The sequence below is a fragment of the Rhinoderma darwinii genome, chromosome 10, assembly GCF_050947455.1.
Source record: "Rhinoderma darwinii isolate aRhiDar2 chromosome 10, aRhiDar2.hap1, whole genome shotgun sequence".
In the NCBI taxonomy this organism is placed as follows: Eukaryota; Metazoa; Chordata; class Amphibia; order Anura; family Rhinodermatidae; genus Rhinoderma; species Rhinoderma darwinii.
Window position 1 is genome coordinate 26137818 of NC_134696.1, and position 11288 is coordinate 26149105.

General features: G+C 42.6%; 1 protein-coding gene across 1 annotated transcript in view; it reads right to left on the reverse strand.

Moving 5' to 3' along the window:
* SDF4 (stromal cell derived factor 4) overlaps nt 1–10991 on the reverse strand; it is a 35629-nt gene extending 24638 nt beyond the window's left edge. The window contains exons 1-2 of the mRNA XM_075839572.1: nt 10896–10991; nt 6002–6359 (exon numbers count right to left, since the gene is read on the reverse strand). Coding sequence (XP_075695687.1) covers nt 6002–6309 — 308 coding nt within the window. The 5' untranslated portion in view covers nt 6310–6359; nt 10896–10991. The remainder of the gene's footprint in view (nt 1–6001; nt 6360–10895) is intronic.
* Nucleotides 10992–11288: the final 297 nt, after the last annotated feature.

Below are 11288 nucleotides of genomic sequence, written 5' to 3' on the forward strand. Positions count from 1 at the left end.
AAAAAATGTTCTTGAAAATGTGAGAAATTGCTGCAAAAGTTCTAAGCCGTGTAACGTCAGAGAAAAATAAGAGAATGTTCAAAAAAATGATGCAAACAAAGTAGACATGGGATACGTGAACTAGTAGCTATTTTTTGTGTTATTATTATCTGTTTTACAAGTAGACACATTTAAATGTAGAAAAATACTAATTTTCTCTAAAATGTGAAGTTTTTTGACAAATAAATATTGAATTTATCAACAAAATTTTTTCACTGACAAAGTCACGTAAAAACAAGCTCAGAATCGCTTGGATAGGTAAAAGCATTCCAAAAGTGATTACCACATAAAGCGACACGTCAGGTTTAAAAAATATCCTCTGTGTCCACCAGGCCAAAACAGGCTGCGGCCTAAAGGGGTTAAAACAGTGGTTGGTGTGATCGGTTCAAAGATGGCTGATCACGTGCCTAGAGCCATTCTAAGTAATAGGAGTAAAATCTATAAATAATGCCGCCTTCCCTTCATGACAAAACTCAAGTTTAATTGAGTTCAGCCAAGTTTGATCTCCACATCGCAGCACAGATCTGCACCTTTGTGTGGGCGACTTTTCTGTAACCGCACTCAGGCTTCAAGAACCACAATAACCAGTCACGTTTCATGTTTTTCAGCTGCCTCGATGATTTCTTGTAAAGGTTCCACAAGTAACAGCGCTTCCAACAGGAAGAGTGAATTAAAGCTACATTACCGACTATGTAGGTTCGGATTTCTCAGAATGATGACACTTTCTGTACAGCGGAGGTGAACGTCCAAAGCAAAATCTATTGTCGGGGTTTTACCGGATGCCAATTACACTGAAGGATTCACAGTAGAGAGATTTCTCATATATCACTGCGTTCTTAATTCTTCTTATATTTTCTAAACGGGACTACAAACATATAGAGTTGAACTCAACGGCTATGGTGTGGGGTGACTTTTCTTTTTTTGCACTTTAGTTTTCGAGCTCCCCCCTTCCTATCGGTTGACCCTGGCAACAGACTTGCAAGGATAGCATTAACTTCTACGGGTGAACGACTAGGACATGGTGAAACATTCAAAGGTTTGGAATTTGCCAACCATTAAAGGGGTTGTCTCATGTAGTAAAGCCATTTCCATTTGACCTTTTGGAGCACGTGGATCTCAGAGCCAGAGCTGCTAACGAAAGAGTAGCTCTTGCTCTGAAGGATCGGGGCCAATCTATGTTCAACATGGTCGGCCATTCTTTAAACCGCTGCCATGTAATACTACATTTGCCCTGTAGTGGCCACTGCAGTGGAAATGTACGGCTGGACACATCTTCCCCAATGATAAAATCTGATCGCTGGACCAGCTTTCATTTAAAAAGGGTTCTCTTTTCTCCAGTTGTGCAGGCATCTATAATCTTGAATACGTTAGAAACTTCAGGTTCTACCAAGGGCCTAATTTATTTTCTATACGGCCAGATCCTAGGTTATGTGTAAGGGTATGTTCCCACGGCAACACCAATTACGTCTGAAATTACGGAGCGGTTTTCAGGCGAAAACAGTTCCTGAATTTCAGACGTTTTGACAAGTGCACGCATTTTTCGCGGTGTCTTTAACAGACATTGGAGTCAATGAAAAATGACTCCAATTACGTCCCAAGAAGTGACATGCACAAAAAAAAGCCTGTCTGCACAGAACACTGTAAGACCCAATGAATTCAATGGGCAGATGTTTGCAGACGGTTTGGAGACGTTTTTTTTGGCATAATTCAAGGCTTAAAACGCCTGAATTACGTCCGTAAGGAGCGGTGTCACGCTGTAAAATCAGACAAACCCAGTCTGATGTAATGTAATCCTCAGAAAAAAAGCATGTTGAACAGCAGCACACGTCTCGCAAATTTGGGAGCCCTGTGCTGCTGTTCAACCATGCTGTTTCTGAAGATATCCACAGGAGAGGTCAGAAACGTCAGATAGATGTGGGCCCCACCTCCTGGACCCGCACCTATCTCTAGAACGGGGTCACTAAACCCCGTTCTACCTCTGTGTGTGTCGGCTGATTTTCGACCATGAAAACTCGCTGAGCTACGCTGTTTCCACCTTCATGGTCGAAAATCCGCCGACACACACACAGAGGTAGAACGGGGTTTAGGGGGCTCCGTTCTAGAGATAGGTGCGGGTCCAGGAGGTGGGGCCCGCATCTATCTGACGTTTATGACATATCCTATGGACAGGTCATAAAATGTCCCTCGTGGGAAAACCCCTTTAAATGTTTTATTAATTTTACAAAATAAAAACAATTCGTTAAAAAAAAAAAAAAAATTGTTTTGTGTCACCATATTCTGAGACCCATAACTTTTTTCTTTTTCCTTCAATGGAGTCGTGTGAGGACTTGTTTTTTGCAGGGTGAGTTGTAGTCTTATTGGTATCATTTTGTGATGAATACGACTGATCAGGGGACAGAGAGCTCAGATGCCTGGGTTGCTTTTGACCGAGTCATCTGAGGGGTTAAATAGTTATCTCCAATCCCGGCCGCTGCAGGCGAGCGTTAGATGTATAAAACAGCCGGCACCTGCCACGTATGACGCGGGCAGAACATTGTCAGAGCGCATGTCCGTACATGTATGGCAGATGTCGCTAAGGGGGATACACGCTCAAGAAAAACAAATACTTGTTGGTGCATAGAAACGAGGTACGTGCGAAGGTTGCTACTGACATCTCACATTAAGAGTTGCCCATATACATTAGATTCTTGATGGCCGAAAGCAACTGAAATAAAATAATATGGATCAGGGTTCTCCAAGACATGTCTGGATATTAGACTGGATTTTTACCACTAATTCCTATAGAAAACGACCATCATTACAGCGTGCAAACATTCCTGTGCTACAGGTTCAGGTAGTCAAAAATCGACTGGCGTGCTAAAAAAGTTGAATTAAAAAAAGGTCTATTAGATTGAAAATCGCAACGTGTAAATACACGTTGTACGCCTGCTCCGCGACTGGACGGTATAGTGCATGGAGAGACTGAGAACTTTGCAGAATCTTACAAATTATAGTAGCATGGTACGCTACCCTGTGTGACAGCGAGAATCTGGGCAGAGATAAAGTTTCTAGTAACTGGAGTCCAGAATGTTATAGACACAAACCTATAAAAAGCTAAAGAAAGTGAGCAAAGAATGTAGTTGTAGCAAAAAAACGGCTAATTCTCAGGCGCAGCCCTGTACCGAAAATTGTCTGAGAAGCGGCTCGTAGCCCGCGTCTACTGCAGAGTCTAGTGACTTAAAGAGGCTCTGTCACCAGATTCTCAAATCCCTATCTCCTATTGCATGTGATCGGCGCTGCAATGTAGAGAACAGTAAAGTTTGTTTTTTTATCAGAAGTGTCCTGATAATGAATACACATGACCATCCAGCCTGGACGTCATGTGTACTCAGAATCATGACACGTCTGACTCTTTTCTGTGAGATTTCCAGCAAGGGAAACGAAATCTCGTTTACCTCCGTAATCTCGCGAGATTTCGTTTCCCTTGCTAGAAATCTCACAGAAAAGATTCAGAAGTGTCAGGATTCTGAGTACACATGACGTCCAGGCTGGATTTCATGTGTATTCATTATCAGGACACTGTAGTAACGTTAATCTCTGTGTATGTGGCTGCACATCGCTGCTGTGTAAATGAATGGAGATGTGTATGACGCTGACTGGTCACTGATTGGTCAGCGTCATACACAAACACGCCCAGTTGGACATAACGAAAAAAAAAACGCCCAGTTGACCATTTCAAACCTCATTTGCATATATATATATAAATAAAATAGCTCATAAACTTGGCCAAAAATGAACGTTTTAAAAAAAAACGTTATTGTTCTCTACATTGCAGCGCCGATCACATGCAATAGGAGATAGGGATTTGACAATCTGGTGACAGAGCCTCTTTAAGCCTGCCGCGCGGAATATCCGGCTTTTGCTACAACTACATTCTTTGTGATATTCCGGGACTCGTCGTTCCAGTCCGGGAACCTGGCGGCAACCTAGACACCCCTACAGCCCAGCCGGGCTTATCCATTTTCGCTTCTTTGGATGTTGTGCTCCTTCCACATCTCTTTCAGGGCAGTGCAATTTGACCACCAGTTATTTTCTCACCCATTTGTATTGTTTGATGCACTTGGTGCTGTGTTTTTATCTCATAATTTAACAGGAAGTGAGCAGACAGTTCCACTACAACATGTAATAAAAAAAAAAAAAACATAGGTCATGTCAGTCTAGCACATTACATTAGTCACAAACAAATAATTGTTACCACCCACCTGATAAACGTCTAACAACCAGCGCGTGGTAGACAACAACATGAAGTGCTAACGAAAGGAACATAAATTAGTCAAGCCTTGTGTTTATAGGGAGCACTCCGGGCAGATACACCCAGGGCTGATCCTGAGGAGGTTGAGCGTGACACAGGAATTTTTCTTTTTGGCCACGTTCACATGACATATGTTCAGGCTAAAAAATAGGAGGCTGATTACAAGAGAAAACGGTCTCGGATTCCAAGTGTTTTTTGGAGCTGATTTTCAAAGTTTTTTTTTTATTTTTAGGCTGAGTTCACACAGAGTTTATTGCAGGAAGAAAATTCTGCCTCAAAATTCCGTTTGGGATTTTGAGGCAAATTTTGTCCCTCCAGCACGGCGTTTGCCGCGATTTTCGCCCGCGGCCATTGAGTGCTACGGGCGAAATATGCTCTCTCTGCCTCCCATTGAGGTCAATGGGAGGTCAGAGGCATAAACGCGCGAAGATAGGGCATGTCCCTTCTTTCTCCCGCCTCCCATTGAAATCAATGGGAGACATTGTCGGCCGGTTTTTGCGGAGCAATTTCCGCTCCAAAAAGCTCGTTAAAAAAACTCTGTGTGAACAGGGCCTTAAAGAGGCTCTGTCACCAGATATTGCAACCCCTATCTGCTATTGCAGCAGATCGGCGCTGCAATGTAGATTACAGTAACGTTTTTATTTTTAAAAAACGAGCATTTTTGGCCAAGTTATGATTATTTTTGTAGTTATGCAAATGAGGCTTGCAAAAGTCCAACTGGGCGTGTTTAAAAGTAAAAAGTCCAAGTGGGCGTGTATTATGTGCGTACATCGGGGCGTTTTTAATACTTCTACTAGCTGGCCGTTCTGATGAGAAGTATCATCCACTTCTCTTCAGAACGCCCAGCTTCTGGCAGTGCAGACACAGCCGTGTTCTCGAGAGATCATGCTGTGTCGTCACTCACAGGTCCTGCATCGTGTCGGACGAGCGAGGACACATCGGCACCAGAGGCTACAGTTGATTCTGCAGCAGCATCAGCGTTTGCAGGTAAGTAGCTACATCGACTTACCTGCAAACGCCGATGTACGCACATAATACACGCCCACTTGGACTTTTACTTTTAAACACGCCCACTTGGACTTAACTTGGTCGTAACTTGGCCAAAAATGCTAGTTTTTTAAAAATAAAAACGTTACTGTAATCTACATTGTAGCGCCGATCTGCTGCAATAGCAGATAGGGGCTGCAAAATCTGGTGACAGAGCCTCTTTAAAAGGGTTTTTGAAGTGTATTATCTAAGCATTTTGGAAGTGTCAATGGGAAAAATGAGCTTGGAAAATTCTTTAAGTAGTGACGTGTCACTTTTTTACAAGGCTTTTTTTTATTTTTTATTCAGAAGCTTAAAAATAGCCCTCGTATGAACTACACAGTGTATTACACATTGAAATCAATGGGAAGCTGTTTTCAGCCACATTTTTAGGTGTATTTCGGAGCGTAATACGAGTGTTTTACGCTATGAGATATGCCTGAAAATGTGCCGTATGAACTTGTCCTTTGATCCCTGTCATGCACCCCCCCCCCCCCTCAGGCCCTGCCCCAGGCATAACACAATTAATCATTTCTTCCCCGAGAGTACCTTTAAGGAATGACTTTTTTGTGATTGCTTTATGTGAGTACCACGGCACCTTTACCTGTGCCTGGTACTGAAAACATAGCTCAGTCATGGACTTACTTTGAAAAGATAACGGCCAGCTTCCTTCTATTCCTCCTTGGCTCTGAATCTTCATCAAATTCTTCTACCTCTTTACCTAGAAAAACCTCTTGATGGAACTCCTTGTTGAGGTGACCATCCATCTCCATCTTCACCCCGTTAAGGTGGTCTGGGGGCATGATTTCATTCTCATCCTTATTGTCCACTGGTTTATCCTTTAAGGCGGAATTGTTTGCGGGTCTGGCATAAACATCCATGAGAAGAAATACAAATAGGAGGGATAGGTAGAGGGAACCCAAGCTGAAAAGGAACGCTTGCTTCGACATCATTGTCCTTCACTAAACAACCTACAAGATGTAGCTGTAAAGCAATTTTCTTTCTAAAAACAAACAAAAAGAAGCTTATAAGGAACCCATGAGTTGTAGGATGACACATATAATAGATCAGAAAAGTCATATAAGCAATCAGCAGCGGTACACCATTGTAGGTGTTAGGAGGGAGTTGATTTCTAGGCTTAATAAAATGAATGGGAACATGCTGCAATACCAGACATAGCCTATAGACAAGAGTGGCGCTGTTTTGGGAAAAAAGCAGCCTGGTTTTACTGCTATGGAAACTGGCTGGAGGAGACGTCTGGCAGCTCCCTCACAGACAACTTCAGTTGCATCCCGTGATTTGAGGTTTTTAAAATCACATGGCCAATATCACTGGGGGGGGGGGGGGGTGGGAGATTTACAAAAATAGTCACAAAAGAAAAAGTGGAGGAGTTGCCCATAGTAACCAACTAGACGGTCTTTAATTGTGGAAAGGATTTAAGAAAAAAACCAAAAAAAAAAACCTGGAGTCTGATTAGTTGCTATGGAAAACTGCTCCCTGTTTACTTGCACAGATTGAATCATTTCTGATAATTCACCCCCATTGTGTAACATAGGCCCAAGTAATTGTGTGGAGGATAGTACTTACTAACAAACAAGGCTCTACGGTATAGGTCAGCAACCTTCCGGACTCCAGCTGTTGTGAGACTACAACTCCCAGCATGCCCTGACAGCCTGGAATAAGGCCTTTGGCTGTAAGTGCATGCTGGGAGTTGTAGTTTCACAACAGAGAGTGCAGAAGGTTTCTCATTCCTGCTCTATGGGATACCCAATACTTTGCAGATATTTACATTTTGTCCAATTTTGACAAATTACTTGTTAAATACTTGACAAGTAAAACAGCTGCAGCTTGTTCCTGATCTGTGAATGAGCAAAGTGTTATACAATGAAGACAGAAAACTCACGATATAAATAAACAGGCTGCGACAACAAAACATCAAGGGCATCGTCAGAATATAGAAGGGTAAGGTCATGGTATATACTGCAGAGGCAAAGGACGCGAGTTCTGCAATGCAACACAGAACAGCCAAGTCACCGGTAATTCTAGCATCGGATTTACCTTCAACTTCTAAGCTCGATTTTCTATGGACAAACTCCTGTACTATCACTGTAATGCGGTTAGCCCTCGTGCACACGACCAAGTGCCACTCGGGCCGTTTTTCACGGCATCCGATAATTTTCACGGACTCATTCTCTCCAATCCGTAGAAAGATAGGACACGTTCTACCTTTCCACGGACGGGACTCGGCGGCACACACTGTCATGTGCAAGAGCCTTTAAGGGTAAGTTCACACGGAACGTAATTGCTCCAGAAAATTTCCACAGCAAATCCACAGAAAGCCGCAGGTAATTCCTTTGAGGCAAATCCGGGCCGAATAATGCAGATTTCCTATTTGTGTAAAAGCGAATTGTTAAAAAAAATAAAAAAAACAATAATAAAAAAAGGTTACTAACCTTACCAATACCTTGGCGCTCCCATGGTGACGTTTCCATGTTCCCCCACTTGTCTCTTTATACTGGCCTCCAGCGATGGCGTGCCAACACATTTGACCGCTGCAGTGGTCACGTATTATCACAAGTCAATGCTGGAGGCCAATGTACAGAGACTGGCGCGGGGTCAGGGAAGGATCGCACACAAGTAGGGCGAGTATACGGTTCTGTTTTTATTGTATAACGATTATTCACACCTGCAGATTTTGCTGTGGATCCGCAGCAAAAACCGCAACACTAGGAGTGGATTGCAGATTTCTTCTTCACCATTGAATTCCGCAAAAAAAATCCATGCTCATTTCGGGTCAGAATTGGACACTGCGGATTTTAAAATCCGACTGCAGGTTACTTTTCATGCAAAAAATTGTAGAGCATGTAGATAAGATTATAAGATATATAAATATGCGCCTCGTAATATTTTAGAGAGTTGAATATACAATTTCGCACGTGCTAAACAGCTCAGAATATTCGCTCTGTATTGTTATAAAAGCCAACGTTATGGGGGCCACAGCACAATGGTGATGAACACTATCCATCTCATTTCTGAAATAAAATTACTCTAGATCTAGGGATCAACTAGCAGTAGGGTCTTAGCTAATGGATCTGCACCAATAACATCTTCTGAGATTATCTCAATAGAGCGGAGGAAATAAAAGTGACTGAAAAAAATATATTCAGCTCAGATTTTAATTGGTACTACCTCACCTATATAGTTGTGATGTTTGGGGGGGGGGGGGTACACACATTTTTAGCAGGTAGTCTAGAAAAACAAAAACCGTTATAAAACGAATACGGACATGGCTGCTGTCTCTAGAAACGGCGCCACTCTTGTCTGTGGGCTGTGACTGGTATTGCAGCTCAGCCCCATTCACTTCAATAAACCAAGAAAAGAACTCTCCCCGAAGTTGTGTTTACAATGGTGTTTTTAAGTAATTTTGCAGCATTATTCGTGCCGTCAAAGATAATAGACCCCCGCAGAAACCTAATTGACTCAGTTATAAGACAAATGGAGTCTATTGGGATATGCTGGGATCTATTTGAATATTGATCCGGTCTAGCTGTCATGGCTCCGTTTTAAACAGACGTCATGACGCTAGTGTGAACAAAGTCTAAAATCGTTTACGGACAATGAAATGCAAAAAAAGACCACGCTAGTCCTAAAGGCTACGTACGCCTTTGAAATTTTGTTTTAAACAAAAATGTCTATCAGTGTGTTTTGTGCAACATTCTAGATACTTTTTATTAAAATTATTTTAACTTTTTGAGATACATCTGTTTTCTATCATGTATACAGAGCAGCTGTATCGTGCGATGAGACCTGAACTGGTCAGGTCAGCGGCAGTGACAGGTTCAGTGTCAGCGGGCCCTGCATATCTCTGACACTCAGAATCGAGCGGTTACCGATCACATCTAAGTTCATAACTTGGATGTGATGGATAAGAGGTGGATCCTGAGTATCAGAGACATGCAGGACCCGCTGACACTGAACCTGTCACTGCCGCTGACCTGACCAGTTCAGGTCTCATCGCACGATACAGCTGCTCTGAATACACCATACAAAACAAGTCTAAGACGTACATAACTTTTCAGGTTGGGTGAGTGAGTTGAAATAACTGTATGTAGCAATAATAAATGTATAACCAGCAGTAATCAATATGGAAATGCCCTGTGTTATCTACTTTTATCCTGATCAAAGTACAAAAAAAAACGTGGAGTGGCAAGATGTGCTGAATTTTTAGAAACTAGATAGAAGAACCCATATTTACAAGGAATTGTTTTTAGAACATAATTAGATTTTTGCCTATCATGGACATTTATGGCATATCCACAGGATATGCCATAAATGACTGATAGATACCCGCATCAACCTCTAGAAGGGTGCCTCCTGACACCGTCCTACCGCATCCTGCTGCTCTCCGTTCACGGTCTGACAATGTGGTCAAGAGTAAGGAAACAGCCAAGTTCGCTGAGCCGGGCTGTTTCCGTAACTCCCATAAACGTCTGGGATTGTGGTTATTTCTGATCTTGGCCATTAGAGAAGGGTGTTGGTGGTACAATAAAGCCTGCACCAGCAAGTGATGGTGCGAGCACAGCTCCTGAACGCAGTGTCGGAACAGTCATACAACGGATATCACGGCGTCTGACAGATTCAACTGACGAATCTGATGGTATCTATGATGAAGCCTCTGACGCAGATATACGCAGGTGTAAACATAGACTGCTGATTAATTTCCCCTGAAAAGGACTCAATGGTCGTTTCCCAATAAGAACACCTGAACTCAAACGCCGAGTTGTCAGGAGCCCCTTGAAAATTGGTTGTCCAAACAGGAAAACCCCTTTCACCCACCTACATGGGAGAAGTTTATATTCAGAGTGTTTTTCTTTTTTAATATAAATTAATGTTGTGAAGGTAGCAAACTACAAGGTTCGGACAACACGTAAAAATTACACTGTGTAACCGGCGTAAAAATCAGTACCAAGATCTGCATGCGTTACCTGCGGATTTTATCGTTTTGTTTTTTTTATGCGGAAATTACCCACAGGTATCACGCATTGCAATGTATAAAATCAGAGGTAAAAATGTCCGTGGCGGATTTTGTATGCTGTAAGTAAATGTCGAGACCCTATACACATTTTACTAGATTTGTTGCCAAATTTCAGTGCAGATTCTGCAATGGATTAATAGACCCAAAGGACTCACTAATATCCATGCTTTACACTGCAGGTGTGTGTGTGTGTGTGTGTGTGTGTGTGTGTGTGTGTGTGTGTGTGTGTGTGTGTGTGTGTGTGTGTGTGTGTGTGTGTGTGTGTGTGTGTGTGTGTGTGTGTCACATCGGGATCCACTTTAGCTAATACACAATACTAGAAAGACGAACTAAATAAAGAAATATGATAGTCATTTATTATAACAAGTCAGGTGAGAGCAGCACATCTCTGTGTATCGTATAAAGCCTAACAGAAGCTGGAGATTGTGACATAACAAGATCATACACCCACACACTGTTATATATGTATCTCTATCAACGCGTACGTCACCCTTCCTCCATTACCTGCTATACACGTCGTCACCGCTTCTGGCTCCGGTCCCCTGTACCTCTCATCGACAGACCGGAAACAGGAAGTGATGGGAACTGGGGGAAGGTGGGATAGAGGACACGCCTGCACCAGACACAAGGTTCCGCCCCCACCTGGCGGCCGGTGCGTGATTGGGAGGTGAATGGTGCTGGATTTGGTGCAGTGCGGTGCTCGGTCATTATACTGCATGTCAGCTGTGTGAGCAGTGCAGCAGTTAGCAGGGTGTGTGCTTATAATCAGTCAGCTGTAGAACTTCAATTTCTGGATAAAAATAGGAAACGAACAATAGATACTGTCATGGCACAATGGAAGATTTATACATCTATATCTAAGAGATCGTTGCTTATGAAATTATTACAAGGCGATTC